Source organism: Mixophyes fleayi, chromosome 5 (genome assembly GCF_038048845.1).
Source record: "Mixophyes fleayi isolate aMixFle1 chromosome 5, aMixFle1.hap1, whole genome shotgun sequence".
Taxonomy (NCBI): domain Eukaryota; kingdom Metazoa; phylum Chordata; class Amphibia; order Anura; family Limnodynastidae; genus Mixophyes; species Mixophyes fleayi.
Window position 1 is genome coordinate 56,420,092 of NC_134406.1, and position 19,703 is coordinate 56,439,794.

Genomic DNA, 19,703 nt, shown 5'->3' on the forward strand with positions numbered 1-19,703 from the left:
AATATCTTTCTAACATATAAAGTAACACACAAGCAACAACTGAGCAATATTACAGAGTATTAACCCTCTCCGGGCACTCATGCTCACAACGGTGTGTAGAATGGCAGCCCAGCTGTCTAATGCTCCCACATGTTTGCGCATGTACCGGTGTAGGCCACACTAGGTCCTAGAATCTCTTGTTTTTGGTGGGCCCAATCCTGCTTACTGGATACAGTAGACACTGTACGGTGGTGGCCAACTGTTGCTTGCTGTGCAGCTGTCTGACACTTTACTCAAAGGGTTCTGCGCCCTACACAGACTTTATATCTCCCCAGAAATGTAAACTTTACAAGGGCTAAAAAACTTTGTTCGGAATCATGGGTGTTGGCCTGCCATTAGCTAACAAAGTTTGAGATGGGCTGGATTGGGCAAGGGTATTATGAAGCTATACCTCCACATACTCCCGCTGGAATGGCTCTTATGTGGCTGAGATGTAGACTTTGCGACAATAAGACACACAAATACAGGGACTAAGGTTATTATAGTGCAGTTACATGCATGCAAGTTTAACCCCTTGGTGGATTTTGTGATTTAGCCCAAAAGTTTTTCGTCTAAATCTAAAGCCTATGTAGGGGGAACATTTAAAAAATGTAAAAAAGTTAGGTGAACATGTTGACATACATTAGAAAACTGTGGGAGGAACAGACTTTGTATAAATTAGCTTAAAACAACATGGTGAATACATTTCTGGCTGTATATCTTGTGCAAAAGGTCATGTGGTCATGAACTTTATTGACATGGGCACTCGCACTTGTCACATATGTTACATGCAGGGCCGGATTAACCATAGGGCTAACTGGGCTACAGCCCAGGGGCCTATGGCATCCAGGGGGCCCTTGAAAGTGCTCAGCAGCAGTATTGATCGGTCGGGACGGGGGCGCCCCCGGCGCGATCAGTGCTGCTGAGCACTTTCACTGCGGTCCTTCCCCGGCGAGCTGTAGTCTCCTTACTGAGGAGATCTCGTGAGTCTTACTCTCACAAGACCTCCTCAGTAAAGAGCGTACAGCGCGCCGGAGAAGAAGGTAAGTGCCGGAGGGGGGGAGTGGGCAGCTCGGATCATGGGAGGGCCCTCACGGGGGAATGGAGGCCCCCTTAGCCCAGGGGCCTCCATTCCCTTAATCCGGCACTGGTTACATGGTAGCTATCAAGTATTTGAATCTCCATTGCATAGTAGGCACTATCTAAGCATGGGGACTGTATTCCATAGTGGCCATCTGATTTGGGATTATAGTCCATGGACAAATTTTAGAAACCTAGGACTGTGGACTAGAGATTAGGCAAGTTGAAAACTATGGGGCCGAAGCTGATTTGGACGCATATGCATAAAAAAAAAAATGCACATAACAAAAGTGGGTCTGAGTCATTAAGGAGAGCAAGGCATATAAAAGGTGTAACTTTGCACCTGGGCAAAACCATGTTACATTGGAGGGGGAGGGGGGTAAATTTAATAAGTGGGGACATATTTATAGTTGGAATAGGCATGTCCTAGAAGAACTTTAAATTTCAGTGTAAAAATAAAGCTATCAATTATCTGTGTGCTAGATGAAAAAACAGCCAGTATTTAACTTATGTGCAAAATAATAAAGTAATCTGCACCCCTTGCATTGTAACATGGTTTGTCCCGGAGAACATTTACTCCTTTTTTGCCTTACTTACCTTAATGACTCAGGCCCAGTATGTTTACAGGGATATGCTCAGTTGGACGCATCTCAAGATGTGTCCCGCTCTGCACCAGTAGCATATGTACCAGGTTTATGTCAGATACAAGTTGTAAACACAAGAAAACATTTTTAACATTTGTTTTGAAAGAGAAAGAGGCATTCACTATTAGGTTTGCTTTAAGTAAAAAAAATCCTGAAAAATACAGCAGATATAGGGCCTGATTCATTAAGGAACATAAATCCTGATACGTGCACTATTTTCAGTAAAATTGCTCTGCACATGCCCAGAAACTAACTATACGCCAGTGACAGCAAGTCCATCTAATTCATCTTGGAACACAAAGGGCACTTCTGACAGCCTCCCACTTGAAGGGCGGAATGGGGAGAGGAATGGGGCATATGCAAGTAGGCAATGTACAGTAAGGGTCAAGGTTGAATCATCCAAATTTAAGCTCTGGGCATCTCTCAGGTGTTTTGTAGCTGTATCACTTGCACCAGCTACAGGGCAGGTGTAAGTGCCGATCGATAGAGATGCCAGTGGCGTATGCATGCCAGAACATGTGTTTGTAATTATGAGCGACTGTAAAAATGCATTTTATGCACAGTAAGCATTAATAACATCTTGATATTTGTATTTAATGTAAAGAAATAAATTAAAAACACACATTTTTTAATGAATTTTTATTCATGATTATATTATTATCAGGAGTTAATGTATTGAATACTTTTCTTTTTACTTGTGTGTTCTGATGGGACTTGATAAATATATTGTATGCATTGTGCGTATTCTGCAGTGTGTTGTGTCTGTCTGCATGTGGAAAGTGCTGTATAGGCAGAGCGTATTTACACCCATATTCAACTAGAAACCTTTCTTCATATACCTGCGTGCAATTTCTGTGCAATTTAAAAGAACACAAATTGCTTTCACTTTGCGTTCCTTGAAGGATCAGGCCCATAATGTTTCTTTTCTTGTAGAAATAAAATTAGCATAAATGTCATGCTAAAATATGCCCACTAATTCATGTAATATAGGCATGAGGAATGTAGAAAGTACTATCAGCTTAAATTCAATCTGCAAGCAGCCAATCAGAAGCAACCAGCTAGTGATGGTCAACTGTTATCATCATGAGTGTGTATTTACATCAGTCCGCACACACCCAAAAGTGATATGGCTACTGACAGCGTATCTGTGTCTCCGTTCGACTCTGCTGCAGTTGCAATTACGCAAACACGTAAATAGTGTCCCTTCCTGCCCAAATCTCCAGCCGTCAAGAGTTGCAGGTGTAAGATGCAACCAAATCTGCATAGGACCGTAGACATACACTTTTATGTGGGCATGCGCAATACCAATTTGCATAGTTTACAGTAAAATAACAGAGGTGCTTCCAACTCGTGGAACCTATATGGTTTACGTTTGAGTGAGGTTAGAAGATATTTTTCATACAAGGAAACTTTTATTTTAGGCTTAGTTGCTGTGTAATCTTTTAACTGGGTTTCCCAACTTAAGCCCTCAAGAACACCAATAGGTCATATTTATGGGTATTCTCTCTGTAAAAACAGATAGTATAATTACTGTATGCTTATCGGTATTCTTAAAACATGACCTGTTGAGATTATTGAACATTGGAGTTCAGATATTTTAAATGTAACACATGTTTTAAAGCAATTATAACCATGAAACTTTAATTGTTATGTTACATAGAAGATACAGTTTTTCACAACTCTGCCATTTGACAAACTCAGTCAAAGGTTGAGATTCATGGGAGTGACTCATAAGCACATGAGCTGGGAGGATAGGCCCTGCACATCAGTCAGGCATCATTCCTTAATTCCATCACATGATGGGCCTGCAGGCTTTTTAAAAAACAGGAGGAGGGCTTATGGGTACTGATTGCTGTTACTTGCAGCTGTGAATTACTGAGCCCAATTTAAATGCTGGTGTGGTGAGTCTATTGGAGCTCAGTCACTGTTCAGGATTGAAGATGCAGGCTGCAATGGTGGGCAGCTTGGTGATCAGTCTCTGGCTGATCTCAGGCATCCAGGCAGGAAAACGTGAGTTGTGGTTGTTTGCAATGTGTGGGATACACTTTTGTTCTTATCAATTAATCTCTTCCAACATCTTATTTCTTGTTATAGGCAAGGCTTATCAGTGGTTATTTTTTTTCCCCATACATAGTGAGGTCAAGGGAAATTTGTTACTACAAGTAACAGTATGCCCAGTAGTTGTGACTTGTAGTTCCACAACAGTTAAATAGCCAGTGGCTGATGTAGCAAGCTTGGGCTTCTTGTTGTGTGAGAACTACACTATGGTAATGTTTCCTGGATACTTATTTAGCAGTATGTGAAAATGGATATAGTTGTGGGTTAAAATGTGTCTAGGTTGTTGAGATCAACTGTATTCACATAATTCAGTATACAAATGCTTTAGACACTTGCCAAATTCAGTAAATGAGATATTGGCTCCCAAATGAGGTTTGTTGTTGTTCCACAAGGGTACTAAAATGTGGTACACATGGAGCATTACAAAATGCAGTAGAATGACAGCATGGCATAAATACAGTACTGACAATTATTTAAATTCAAAACCAATAGTTCCATAATTACAACCTGCAAAAGGAAAACAGCAGGAGAGGGCAGTTCTAGAACAGGCCTGGCCAAGCTGTTGCTTTTCAGGTGTTGTGAAACTACAAGCTCCAGCATGCTTTGCTGATAGAAAGTCAGCTAATAGTTTGCAGAGTATGCTGTGACTTGTAGTTTCACAAAACCTGGAGAGCTACAGGTTGGCCAGGCTTGTTCTAGAGCAATATTTTGTTAAATTCTATCCTTGCAGGTGGCTTTTGTTTTATGCTAACATTAAAATGGATAACTTATGTTTAGTTAAACATAATCTGTAGATGTTTATAGTTGGGGTGGGTTCTTTCTATTGTGTAGAGTCTCAAATTATTAGTCGGGGTACATCCAGGGTCTGGGAGTAAGCTGCTGGTATGGCAGTGACCATGCATAGTGTTTTTGAGCACCACTAGCTTATTATGCATGTGCAAATGGTGTTTCACAGTGATTCAATCTAAGAAAAATCCTACCTGGGCTGTTTGCTTTGGGACTTTATGATAAGAGATGAGCTGTACTGAAGATTAACATTCTGGTCACCTCCTGATTGGCCTCTATATTTTGTGATGGCATCTACAGTGGATTCTGGCTTTTGTGGAATACATAAGAACTATTTGGTAGACCTTCTCATTCTTCCTTTGAATGATTAACCGCATACTTGCCTACTCCTGGAATGCCTGGGAGAGTGGACTACCCTCTTGCATCATGGCTCTTTTCTTGAAAAGAGGACATTGATGCAATTTGCTTCTTCATTACTTGCTGTCATGATGAAGCAGTTTGATTGTCATTGTGCAGCAGGGGCTGATGACTCGGATTATATCACTAGACCACTTGCATTTGCCTTTTGGATCTCCCAGTGGTGAGTTCCAGAAAGTAGGCAAATTCGAATGACTAGTTGTGCTAGAATATTAATCTGTCTAGGAGCTGGTGGAATTCAGTAATGGAATTAAGTTTATTTGTATTATAACCTTCCTCCCAACTGTCCAGAGGTTGGGACATTGTGATTCACATACCTCAAAAGGGTGGGAGCTTGCATAAGTGGGTGGAGTTTCATAGAAAAGTGGGTGTTAGATTTCTGAAGGTTGAGGTATGTTGGGAATAAAGCATACTTTTGTTTATGGAGTATAGTATAAGGTTAAAGAACTTTAAGTGCTGATGCTCTGACATTGACTAATGTATTCTGCTATCTGGGTGCTTTTGTTATCCCTGTCAAAGGGGGTTGTACTGCTGACAACATAGAAAACTGATTTGACTGTATCAAGTCACATCAGTAATATTCAAGAGCAGTTGGACTCATGGGGGGACTTGTAGAAATACAAGTGGTCTGTCTACAGTTCTTGATTACTATGGAGTTCTTGTCCCTGTCTTGCTGCTGGCAAAACTGAATACAGGAAAGACTTTGATGCTTAGCAGCCACTGAAGAGATGAGCAGATTTTTTTTTGTTTTTTTTTATACTTTGGTGGCTGGGGGATGGAAGTGGCACAACAAGAGGTAGAATGCTGAACTGTATATCTGTACTGTCGTTATGGGATGAGGCTTTGGGCATATGAAACTTCATGTCGTTCTCCTGCTCCCAACACCTTTGTAAAGGTTCCAGCCTGGCTGACATCTTCTGATATTCCACTTTTGGCTTCTTTATAGCCAGAAGAAGGACACCAAAGATGGCCTTACTTTCTCAAATCCTCTCTGGTAGAGCAGCCTGGAACTGCTGACCGATCATTCCCACCTCAGGCCCTGTCCTGGTATTATGATCCCCTGATCTCTCTCGCCTGCAGAAGTGGCGACAAGGTCTTTAATAATGCCCGACCGTGTGGTCCTCAGTTCTTTCCCTCACCTATCTGACTGGTGCAGAGTCTCTGGGCAACTGGGGGTGGAGACAGGCAGCTCAGTCAGTCACAACAAGTGAGAAGCCAGTATGGAACAAATGATCAGTAGTACGATATCTGAGATGGCATCACACAAAGCAGTGGTGAGAAGTGCCAGTGTGGCATACTGCAGTATACCAGCCCACTTTCGTCATTGTGCATATGTGAGATGTTGCTAATCCCTTCTATCCCAATGCCTTTCCAATGGACACCTGATAATCAGAATGAGATTACCTCAGATTGGCTGTTTGTCTTTGCAACAAAACTGACTGCTCCCAGCTCACTATCTACTTCAATGTCTTGTTTTTCAATAATTGGATTATTTTGGATCAAGGAGAGATAATATAAAAGAAAATATAAATTTTAATAAGGGTTATTTTATAAATAAATGGGACAATATTTATTGTTAAATGTATTTACTTCATGAATGATCCCCTCTGTAGTTAGTTCATAATCAAGGTCCTATAATTTAATTGGTTAAGAATCACAGGGCAGAGTTTACCTATTGCTTTAATACAGGGGACACAATTTGTGTTGGCCTGGGACTGATGGTAAGGAAAATTCTACTTGGGCTGTTTACTTTGGAGCTTTATGATAAGAGATGAGCTGTATTAAAGATTAACATTGTGTGTGTGTGTGTTTTTTTTAAATACTGGCAGACAAAAATGGCTCAAACCATCTGCAATTTGAGCCATCAATCGTCAGAACTTTCTGGCATTTTTTTTTTTCTTCTGGGCATGTTTCCAGTTTTCAAAACCACTACTTCATACTAGAGATGGTCACTGACCCCCGTGTTTTGGTTTTGGATTCGGTTTTGGATCTGGATTACCGTCGTGTTTTGGTTTTGGTTTTGGTTTTGCAAAACCGCCATTGCGTGTTTTGGTTTTGGTTTTGGTTTTGTTTGGTTTTGTTTTGCTATTTTGTTGGAAAATACATGTTTTTGTGCCTAAAATAACCCAATTTAGTGCTCCAACTGTTTTAGAGATAAGTAATCTAATTGTTGAGGTAATAAATCATCCAAAAAAACTGTTTAATTCTTCATTGGTAGGCCTTCATTTATTCTACACACAAAACAGATTGTCTTCCTCTCCATCTATGCATATTGGCAATGCAGCCATCGTCTTTGGATGTATATTACACCCTACACTTATAGTTAAATATGTAAAGAAATGGATAAAAACAGTTTGGTTTCTGTCTCTATAGGCCCCCCTCCACTTGTATAAAATACTAATAAATTCAGCCGTTATATACTGTACAATATAAATTGACATGGAGAAAGCCAGTTTGGTTTCTGTCTCTCTAGGCCCCCCTCCACTTGTATAAAATACTAATAAATTCAGCCGTTATATACTGTACAATATAAATTGAAATGGACAAAGGCAGTTTGGTATCTGTCTGCATCAGATCCTCTCTCCACTAGGAGTAAAATAGAAAACTATTCAGCCGTTATATAATCTAGAATATAAATAGAAATTGAGAAAGGCAATTTGGTATCTGTCTGCATCATAATCATCAACATCCTCATTAGCGCCCTCGTCGCCTACACAAATCTCCCCCTCATCCTCTTCTAATTCCAAAGTGGCATCCTCAATTTGGGTATCACCGGCTACACTCGGGCTATTAAGGCACACATCAGCAGAATGCTCACGATTAGACATCCCACTGTTGGATGGACTCTCCACAGGGATTGTTGTCATTTGTGAATCAGAGCAAATATTCTCCTGTAATGCCTCACTGTTATCTTGCAGCACGGCTTTGACGCGTAACAGTAGTTGTGCACCAATTGTAGGCTGGGTAACTTTTTGGGATCTGCCACTAATACCCAAAGGTGAAGGCCTCATTCTCTCTTTACCACTGCGTGTGTAGAATGGCATGCTTGCAATTTTTTTTTTATCGTCACTTAACTTTTGCTCAGTTACACTTCTTTTTCGCTTCAATACAGTAAATTTGTTTTGGGTTTTTGTTTTTTGCACTAATTTGAAAACACTCTGTTGTTTGACATCGCCTTGGCCAGATGACGTACTGGGAACACTAACATCAGGACTGGTGACAGAACCTGGTTGCTCATTCAGATCATATGTGTACTGCTTTGAATCCATTCTGAGCGCAAACCACTGGGGAGTGCTAAAAATTATTTGGTAGATATTGCTGACAGATATGACTTTTGACAGCCAGAAATATTAATGCACAATTAGGGAGGACACCCCAAAAGCACTGAGGAGTGCTAAAAATTATTTAGTAGATACTGCTGACAGATATGACTTTTGACAGCCAGAAATATTAATGCACAATTAGGGAGGACACCCCAAAAGCACTGAGGAGTGCTAAAAATTATTTAGTAGATACTGCTGACAGATATGACTTTTGACAGCCAGAAATATTAATGCACAATTAGGGAGGACACCCCAAAAGCACTGAGGAGTGCTAAAAATTATTTAGTAGATACTGCTGACAAATATGACTTTTGACAGCCAGAAATATTAATGCACAATTAGGGAGGACACCCCAAAAGCACTGAGGAGTGCTAAAAATTATTTAGTAGATACTGCTGACAGATATGACTTTTGACAGCCAGAAATATTAATGCACAATTAGGGAGGACACCCCAAAAACACTGAGGAGTGCTAAAAATTATTGAGTAGATACTGCTGACAGATATGACTTTTGACAGCCAGAAATATTAATGCACAATTAGGGAGGACACCCCAAAAACACTGAGGAGTGCTACAAATTATTGAGTAGATACTGCTGACAGATATGACTTTTGACAGCCAGAAATATTAATGCACAATTAGGGAGGACACCCCAAAAACACTGAGGAGTGCTAAAAATTATTGAGTAGATACTGCTGACAGATATGACTTTTGACAGCCAGAAATATTAATGCACAATTAGGGAGGACACCCCAAAAACACTGAGGAGTGCTACAAATTATTGAGTAGATACTGCTGACAGATATGACTTTTGACAGCCAGAAATATTAATGCACAATTAGGGAGGACACCCCAAAAACACTGAGGAGTGCTAAAAATTATTGAGTAGATACTGCTGACAGATATGACTTTTGACAGCCAGAAATATTAATGCACAATTAGGGAGGACACCCCAAAAACACTGAGGAGTGCTAAAAATTATTGAGTAGATACTGCTGACAGATATGACTTTTGACAGCCAGAAATATTAATGCACAATTAGGGAGGACACCCCAAAAACACTGAGGAGTGCTACAAATTATTGAGTAGATACTGCTGACAGATATGACTTTTGACAGCCAGAAATATTAATGCACAATTAGGGAGGACACCCCAAAAACACTGAGGAGTGCTACAAATTATTGAGTAGATACTGCTGACAGATATGACTTTTGACAGCCAGAAATATTAATGCACAATTAGGGAGGACACCCCAAAAACACTGAGGTGTGCTACAAATTATTTAGTAGATAATGCTGACAGATATGACTTTTGACAGCCAGAAATATTAATGCACAATTATGGGGGACACCCCAAAAGCGCTGGGGAGTGCCAAATATGAAGAAAAAATAATAAACCTCTATCCTCCTCTCTGCACTAGCGATTTTGGTTAGAGCAATTGCAAGAACAATATGGTATTCTCTGTCCCTGCTCTAATTAGCCTATGACTACACCCTGCTCTCTCCCTCTGTCAAATGGCGATGGATTGCTGTGGAGGCGTGTATTTATAAAGTTGAAGTATCGCGAGAACCGAGTCCCGAGATCCGACGACGTCACAATGACGTTCGGCCTCGATTTGGATTCGGAATGGGCGGGAGAGTACCGAGCTGCTCAGCTCGGTACTCGGATACCCAAAGTTCGGGTGGGTTCGGTTCTCGGAGAACCGGACCCGCCCATCTCTACTTCATACATCTAACTACTTGTACGTCTAGAATGACTAAATCGGGACAGGACAGTAATTTGCACTTTTGAGAACTGTAATTTCCCAGCTGTTTGCTCTTTTCATGCATCAGCTGTCTTCATAATGCCCAGTGATCTGGATCACCTTTGATTTTTGTACAAAACAAAGGACAAAAAATCTCCTGGGATGGTAAATGTATCAAGGTGCAAACAGATCTATATTTGTTTAAATTCTATTTCCAGGCACAGGTGAAAATACAATTAGAATGTATTAAACATTCAAAACTAAACATTTTATACAGGTGGTCTCAACCCTGTGAGTTTACAGAAGTGGCCAACTGAACTTGTGACCCATGAATGATGCAGGAGACCATAAACTGGTGGTTCTTGTGGAGAAGGTTAGGGAAGCTTGAGAAGAGGAAGCCTTGGGAAAAGATACATGGGGTGTGTACCTAATTATAAATGGGTCAGGTCAAAGGTAGCTAACAATACTATGCAGAGATAATTTGGACATAAGATAAAGGTCTGAATGTCTTGTTAACAGTTGGAAGATGTTCCTACTAAACACGAACCAAAGTAGCCATATCGGGACATATTTATTTGTTCTGTTTAAATATGCTGTAGACTTCTCCATGGGCACACATGCCAAGGTCTCTGGCGCCGGTCATGCAGCTGCTTCCATCAAGTGTTTTGCTGTTTCACAGGCACACAGTTAAATGACTTAATAAAGACCTTCTGTTTGGTGCCCTATTGGAGACTACCATGACTTTTTGCACCAGGGCTGAACAATTTTGCTGTGGAAATGTTAGGTCTGTTTTTTCCAAAAGATGTATCTTTAATAATGCTCATAAGTAGTAATGATGTCTAATTGATTACATGTTCAGCAGCCTTAAGAGCAGAAACATCAAAATGCAATTGGCTTTAACTGTGGTCAGCAGAGTACAGGGAGCAGATGGTTACAAATAAACAAATGCTTTCTATATACAGCACATATGTAGTCTGTACCACAAGTTTATGATTAGGGGCCCTGGTGCTGCTTTGGGGCATGTTACTCTGCTGCTCCTATAAGGAAGGATGAATAGTAAAATGTAACTCTTAATCTGATAAAATAAGAAGGTAACTGATTTTAAACAGTCTGGATTTGAATCAATTGAACATTGTAATGTACTTACACCCCTTTACTGGAATCATATGACTTGCTAGCATGTGAAGCATCTAATTAACGGACCGGAATCATTCAAATGTAACTTGTCCTGGTGGAAAATTTACCTTCCTATATTAATTAAACTGCAGATTTTCTTGTGTTGCTCATGACCTTTATTATGTAGGGGAAACTGGTTCTATTGATGTGTTCATGAAATCTTTTGACACATTTAAAGGGACTTTAACTTTTGGCCATAAAATAGACTTGGTGCTAGATTTACTAAGCTGCGGGTTTGAAAAAGTGGGGATGTTGCCGATGGCAACCATTCAGATTCTAGCTGTCACTTTGTAGAAGGTACTAAATAAATGAAAGCTAGAATCTGATTGGTTGCTATAGGCAACTGCCCCAGTTTTTCAAACCCGCAGCTTAGTAAATCTAGCCCTAGGTCTCTCTGGGTAGACATTTCTGTGAGTTTGATTTCAAATGGCCTCAATGACTGGGTCTCCCTGGTCCTTCATGCTTCTGCTTTCACTTCTGTCTTCCTGTCCTGTAAACAAAAACACTTCTATCTGCAGTATGGAAGGGAAATTGTGCAGACAGATGCAAGAATTTAGAATATTTAGCATACACAACTCTTGAATGAAAAATAAAAAATTATAGCATACTCAACTGTTATCCAGGTATAATTGAGACAAAATAAGCCTAGTCCTTTCATACAAACCATGCCCCCAATTCTTCTAAATACTCCCTACTCTACCAGTGTCACCCATCTTATTGTGAAGCCACTTATGTTCTGTGAATCACAATTGTTCTGCTTCAAGTGGGACTGTTGGAAGGTATATAATAAGGGTACCTCAAATGAACTGTCTGTAGCAGGTATCACAGAATTTACGGAAGGCCTTTAGTAGACGTGTATATAAAGATTTCTCTAAGTCTATTGGATAGATCTTGAAATGGAAATTGTTAGTACGCCTGAAGTTTTCAATCGCTGGTTCCTTTGCATTAAAAAAACACTGCCAAGTCCTGCTGATTTAAAGATTACTCTTGGGGCTTGAGAGAAGCAGGAATGTCACTGGCATTGTTGGTCCCAGTACTTGCACCCTCTGTTTAGATGACCCATGAGTCACATGAGCAAATCTGGGCAATACCTTAGTGGGGAACTTCCTTTTGAAAAGCAATGTTGCCACAAATTTGCAAAGGGGCTGTCTAGTCACTGTTGAATGCTAATAGCAGTAGTTCATGTTAAGAATTCCAGTATAAAATGGTACTCTGCCAATTCCATGGAAAATTCATGAATAACTATACAATATACTCAGAACTGTCTCTTTGAAATTGTTTCCTTATACCAGCTGTTGGTAAATAGTGTTTTAATGCTTTTAAATGTTACTATGCCTCTTAACCATGACTTGATTTTGCAGTGTCTCCTCCTCTCTAGATAAGATTGGCTAAATCTCTCACCAGAGAGTAGATATCAATGTAGAACATGTGTGGATGCAGAACACTTAAGGGAACTAGAAGTACATGGTGGTGCTTTGTAAAGGATGTTTACAAACCAATAAAGTGGTTATCTGGAAAGGAACATCCCAATCTAACAACTGGAAACCACCCCTGTTCTGTGTGAAAATCAAATTTTAGCTTTAAGTATTCAGGTTGCTGTTGCATATTGTGCACTAATGCTGAACATACAAAACAGGATTTCAGGATGTGATGGAGTTTGGAAGGAGGTCGGGCCGTGAAGGTCACCGTAACCAGATACATGGCTGGTCGCCTGACAGCAGTTCATGGAATGAGAACCTCTATCCTGCCTGGAAATCTGGTGATGCTAGATGGGAAAACTGCTGGAAAGGTAAGAGTGGAAATTGGGTTTACATCTTGACTAAACTATCCTGGCCAAATAATCCCATAGCTATAATATTGCCAGGTCAAAAAAATGTTTAGCTTATAATTTCCAAAGGAGTTTGTCTTGCACTATGTCTAGCACTGAGTGCTGATTTCTGGAGAACTTGCAGATCACTTCAGACTGACACAATCTGCTACTGTTTTACTTGCTCAGAAAAATCAGCTCAAGATAAGTTAATCATGGCCATTTCCGTACAAATAGAATTAGTGGTCTCTAGAGTAAGTGAGCAACTGGAATATGTATATATCTGGCTTCTATACTGGTGTATTTGATTTTTCTGGCTGAATGTTCTTCCAGCACTCACTAGAAAGCTGTCCATTAAATAAATATGATCAGAATTTGAAAGCTTGCATATATTTAAGAGTGAACTAGGGTGCAGCCTGCTGAATCTACAATGATGAGGGATTAGACCTTTTTTTTTTTTAGTGCCACTTGATGATAGGTTGCAAGTCCAAGTCATTTAACTTTCAATATTTCAATTAGATGGCAAAGTTGTGGCACTCTTGACCAGTGACAGCCCTGCACTGATAGGGTCAAATGTCACTTTTGCTGTGATGCTGCAGTTTCCTAGATGCCAAAAAGAAAATGAAGATGGGGACATTGTTTATGAAAGTGGATGTGGAAATGGTAAATATAATTATACACCTGTAACATGACCATACACAAGCATGTCGGTGTTTGTTCAGACCTCTAACATGTCTAAATTGTAGCTTCCTCCAGTTACCAAGACCAATATGTATATAACTGGACCAAGTGGATGGACTTCTGTGATGAAGGAAACTGTAGTTTTGCCAACAAGTATCCAGATGGAAAACCATTCCCACACCACCACAACTGGAGACGGCATAACTTTATCTACATCTTCTCAACATTGGGTTGGTATCAGATTAATGTTTAAATGTCTCAAAACTAAAATGCAATGTTCACTTATTTTGCGCTCCTATAAGTTTCCTGGTGTCTATGAAACTTACACTTAAGGCTAATCTAGTGACTTTAAAATGGCCTTGCTGGTGAAGACTTCCATTTTGGATGGGACACACTTGGCTTAATTGGATCTGTAAAGAGCCATGTACACGGAATATAATTTTTGGGTCTAAAGTGAAATTGTACCAAATCTACATGGAGCCCATGACTTATTTTAGAAAGGTGGTTTTTTAGTGTACAACATAATAACTTGTAAGGTTTGAAAACTATATTACAGTACTGCTGTCTATTAATATATTCCAATTTGCAAGGGGGGTGTGGGTGTAATTATGTCAAAGCTGTAGCAGTCATTTGAGTGACCTAACTTGACAGTGTTTCTATACCCAGGTCAGTACTATCAACAAATTGGGAGATCCTCAGCCATTCTCTCTATAAACACTACAAACATCACAGTTGGCACACAGAAGATTGAAGTATCTGTCTTCAGAAGAGGTCATCGAAAACATTATCCAGTTGCCAAAGCAAGTAGTATCTACATTGTAACTGGTAAGTCTGCACATATGTGTATATATTATTGTGATGAGAGATGTAATGTCAATTTAAGGCCTGGGATCCCCAAGGCTAGGTCTAATAAATGCTCAGAAGTGCTACTTGGTGGTAATCAACACCTTCAGGATGCTAGGGCCGGGTGTGCTTATTAGTTGAACTGTCCTTGAATGTTGTGGTCTTTCTGCCCTGAACCTACACCTGTATTGTCAGAGCTGCAGCATATTTGAAATATGCACTGTACTGCTTATGACTCAAATAATCAATGTTTCAATTCTGTATATCCCAGATCAAATTCCTTTCTATGTGAATATTTCCCAAAAGAATGACAAGAATGCCTCAGACAACATCTACATTAAGGATTCTCCAATTAAATTTGATGTTCAGATCCATGATCCAAGCAATTACCTCAAGCAGTCTAAATTGACATTTGACTGGGACTACGGTGATGGGAATGGCTCCTTTGTCTCCAATAACCCAATATCTAGTCATACTTTCACCTTGCTTGGGAACTTCAGTCTGAATCTGACCATCAAAGCTGCCATTCCTGGACCCTGTACACCTGTTACTCCTACTCCAGTACCTACAACATATCTACCAACAACCACCAATTTTTTTACCACTACTAATTCCACTGGTAAGTTGTAATATTACTAAACTCGTATCCGCTTACTGCAGAGTTTTACAGTATTTCTCATCTACAGCTAATTCAACTGAGTCACTTGAAACTGAAACCCTTCCACTAACCACTGAAGGGCAAAATGTGACCACTGTTTATACAACACCACACACAACCCCTGCTGCTGGCTGCTTTACCTACAGATATGGTTACTACAACACCAAAATGACAGTTGTAGGTAAGCGGTAAGAAGTTGATGATATGCCCCACTCTGGTATGGGGCAAATGGGTTAATTTTTTTCCCCTCTCGCCTAGATGGTATTCTTGAAGTGTATATTATTGAAATGACAAACTTACAAGTGTCTACATCTCAAACGACAAACTTGGTAGACTTTGTAGTATCTTGCCAAGGAAGGTGAGTATCTGGTGTTGTGAGGGTTATGGGCCTTTTTATAACCCAATTGTTAATAATAATACAACGCATCTTCACTTCCAGCCTGCCCACAGATGCCTGCACAATAGTATTAGATGCTTCTTGCATGATTCCTCAGAACGTGATCTGTGACAATGTTCCAGCTTCTGATGAATGCTTAGTGACCCTACGAAGAGCCTTTGCAGAGCCAGGATCCTACTGTGTAAATATTACCCTGAGTGATGGTGCGAGTTTGGCTCTAGCGAGTACACTGGTATCTATAGATGGGGGTAAGTGAAACCTAAAAAATATACACAAAACCAAACTAATCTGTTAAACTGTAGTACAGTAAAATCATAAGCAACTCTGAAATCTCTAAATCCCTCATCTTAATTAAATCTCATTAGTAAGCCCCACCAATATCTCCTTTGACCTATTCATAAACACCCCCACTATAATAACTCCTGCATTATCCCCCTCATAATTAACCTCCTTTATAATCTCAAAATCATTTAGCCTCATTACCCCTCTAAAATCATTAACTCCAGTACCATAATTGACACCAACATCAATCTCATTTCTATTCATTAACCCCTTAATTATTTCCTCCCTTGGAATCTAGGCCTCTTTTTGGATCCCTGACTTTATTTCCACTGACAGCCATACATGTGGTAAGATGAAGCAGGACGTCACCCCTGCAACCCTATGTCTGGGACTGACCTTATCCCAAATCCAGGCCTAACAATGCCCCCTCTGCCAGGTGAAACCTGGAGAAGTTTATCTGCCTACTTGTATGGATTCATAACTGCATGATGCCTATAAACTAGGTTAAATCTTTAAACCATATTGAACTGTCCCAAAACTTTTTACTGATACCCCCTGGACAATGTTGACATTCTTACAGCATAGGTGTGCAAAAAACTAATACTTATAAATGATAAGATGAACAGCTATTTCCAGGTGTGCACTGATACTAGAGAACTGCAGGACATGTAGTGTAAGCCAGAAACCAATCTGCATGCTCTGTTTAGTGGATATAAAAAAAATAATCTACATGACCTTATTGAAACCACAGGTGTTGGCCTGAAATCAAGAAAGATCAGCTTACAAACCCTGGCTGCATAAGTGTCCTTTGATGGAGCTGTAGTGATGTTCAGAGTTAACTAATCACACTCAAAATTAGACTTGTACAACAGGGCAAATCCAAGATTTCTAGAGGGAGATTGCCATGCTGTCATAGTGGACATGACATGCGTACAAGGAGCGTGGCTATCATTTTAGTCAGTGCTAGGATGCACTCAAACATCTTCCCATACACTTCAAATATTGCATTACTGCTGGATGCATGTAACTCCCAGCAGTGTGAAGCAGGCCAAAATTGGAAATGCCCTACTAGAATCAGAATGGCTGGACTGTCCTGCTCTCCTACTTACAGCTGTCACTACCAGCTGCTGGGCTTGCGTCTTGAACAAAGTTCCCACTTGTCTGGATGCTGGAATGTTGGGGCACTATTTGGAAAATGAATCGGAACATGAAATATGTAAAGCCTAGCAATGAATAAACCATCTAGGTCACCCCCACACCTGTCCCACCTTTAAATCAATATCATCCACATTTAATAAAGTTCCCCTCCTGCAACCTGCCCCAACATAAAATACTTTCTCCCCAAATTCATCCCCACACTCAACTCATGGCCCCAAACCTAGTATTAATTTAATAGTTCTGTCACCCTACATAAGAATAAGCATAGCCCCACAACTAAATTACCTTACCACAAGCATTTAATTACACAAATTCAGTTGAGGGAAAGTAAAAAATCTCAGGCTTGAGTATTTTGGAAGGGGATGGCTTTTGCTCAACTGGGGATGTTGAAGAAAAACTAATCTGTACACAAATGCATGTTAATCTGTCAGCACTGCAGAGACAGTCTTTGTGCCTCTTGCATGATGCAGACATGGGATGGCAGCATGTCATCAGATGTGTTGCACCCCACGTGATTGTGACTGTTGGTGAGAGGCAATTTTTTTTTTTTTTTTGTACATTGAGAATTTATCCTGACCTAAAATTAAAAAGATGCTTACAGATAGAGTTTTAGAATTAAATGTTTCTTTTACTAGAGTATTGACTGTAAATCTACAATATTGGTGCTTGCTCAATTTATCCCCTTAAACCATTGGTATCGAAAAGAGGGGATAGAGGTCAGACTAAGATTTCTTCCTATATACTTCAATTGGCAAATTCTATCTTTTAGGTGCTGGAACATCCAGGACTGCATCAGCAGTGCTGATTCCTCTAGGGTTGGTGGTCCTTATTGCTGCAGTGATGGGCATCTTTCTGTACAAGTGAGTCATCTCTCCTCCACTTATAAATGTTCTTGCATGGGGGGGGGAACTGTATTGCAGTCTGCAATTGACTTAAATGATGAAGCACCATAGGCATCCACACTGTAAATGGAAATTTAATTGGTCTTTCTCCCAATCAATCTGATTTGCCAGTCATTTTTGTATATGTGAAAATATCCTTTTTCGTCCCCAGGAAATACAAACAGTACAAGCCCATTGAAGACGCTGCAGACCAACATGGTGGTCATGGAATAGGTGTGTACTTCAGCCAGATCAAAGATGTTCTGTTTCAAGGAAACAATGAGCATGATCCACTTCTGAAGGACAAGGCTGGAATAATATAACTGGTCTCTCCCTATAAATCTGTCTGACCTGGCTTTGATACATATTCCTGCTCTAGATTTTGCCACCTTTATAATGCCAAGTGGTTCAATATTGAAAGTCTCCTGTCTGACTAGGTCAGTGGTTCAAGCAGAAACAGATGTGCATGATCAAATATAGAAGGCTTGTAGCAGCTTTGGGACCTGGTGGTTTGTACATAATCGGGGGGGGCCCCCATGGAAAGGGGTGAATCTTCCTGCTTTCAGTGCTTAATGCATGAGCAAAGTGCAGAACCTCCCTTGGGGTATTATGTCTTAAATGGTAATGGGTGATCTGGTGAGTGGGGCCTATGGACATGCATTTTATTTACTTTCATCTTTAGTACCAAAATCTCTTGTCCCACCATGCAGTTCTGTGTTTTGTTTTTTTTTAATAGCTATTATAATCTAATCTAATCCTTTTATAAGGAAGCTGAAAAGAGAAGTCTAAATGACCTATACTTTATGCTACAACTTGTTTGTTTTGTGTCATGTAATCTTGGGGGTGGAGAGTGCAGGATAATTGCCTTGTAACATTATGCTGTAGAAACCGCATCTTTAATAAAGATAATGTTTGCCCAAGAAACTGGTCTCTTGGTGTGTGTATGAGAAGGGGTATGAGGGGACTTCTCTGATGCCTTTGATTAACTTCCCAAGCTGTCTTATAAAAACATAAATTAAGAACATGGGTGGGAATATTTCAAGAAAAAGTAAGAGTAGAATTTTTTTGCTTGCTTTAAGGCAGCCCTTACAATGGGATGTAACAACTTATATATAGTAATAGTAAATTTAACTAACTTTTTGGATTTGTTTTCCAAACTGCACATCTGCAAACAATGAGACATCTAAAAGGATGTCTAAAGTTATGCAGCTGTTCTGCAGATATCCTTCATTGAGGTCTGAGCTTGTGTAAAATATGCCTTCAGTTTCAGCACATGATTCCTGTGCAATAACATCGCTAATCCATCTTGCCAATGTAGGTTTGGTTGGCGCACATGCTTTGCAGCAACCTCCAGGAAGACCGAAAAGCTGCTCTTGCGTTCTAGAAACATAAGTAGATATTGCTCTAAGAAGATCTAGAGTGGTGTATTTTTATTTGGTTGGTTTGCCAGGATTTCATGGTTAATATGGAAAGGGAAAACTAATTTAGATGAGCAAGAATAGTTCTGCATACTATGACAGTATAGACATTTCAGAAAGGCTCCTCTACAACATAGGGCATGTAGGTCACCTACTTGATGAGCAAATGTAATTGCTACTAGAAACAACTCTTTGAGCAATTTCAAAGAAATATCTTGCAAGGGTTCAAAATGATCTGAAATTAAAGGCCTCCAAAATGAGATCCCAAGGTGCCACAAACAGATTGACCAGTAATCTGTTTACTGCTTGAAATATTGGGTCTTTAAATGCTA

General features: G+C 40.0%; 1 protein-coding gene across 1 annotated transcript; it reads left to right on the forward strand.

The window, feature by feature from the left end:
• The first annotated feature begins 3,557 nt into the window (after positions 1-3,557).
• Positions 3,558-18,877, forward strand: LOC142158341 (protein QNR-71-like). The gene is made up of 11 exons (XM_075212224.1): positions 3,558-3,752; positions 12,883-13,035; positions 13,573-13,716; positions 13,800-13,964; positions 14,401-14,559; positions 14,849-15,196; positions 15,264-15,416; positions 15,494-15,593; positions 15,675-15,880; positions 17,842-17,932; positions 18,126-18,877. The coding sequence occupies exons 1-11, from the start codon at positions 3,683-3,685 to the stop codon at positions 18,274-18,276; spliced, it is 1,740 nt and encodes a 579-aa protein (XP_075068325.1). The 5' UTR covers positions 3,558-3,682; the 3' UTR covers positions 18,277-18,877.
• The last annotated feature ends 826 nt before the right edge of the window (positions 18,878-19,703 follow it).

Bases quoted from the DNA above. Each gene is read 5' to 3' on its own strand.
- LOC142158341 (XM_075212224.1), top strand. From the start codon at position 3,683: ATGCAGGCTGCAATGGTGGGCAGCTTGGTGATCAGTCTCTGGCTGATC. The intron at 14,560-14,848 runs GTAAGTCTGCAC...TGTATATCCCAG, and splicing joins TAGTATCTACATTGTAACTG to ATCAAATTCCTTTCTATGTG. The intron at 15,881-17,841 runs GTAAGTGAAACC...TCTATCTTTTAG, and splicing joins ACTGGTATCTATAGATGGGG to GTGCTGGAACATCCAGGACT.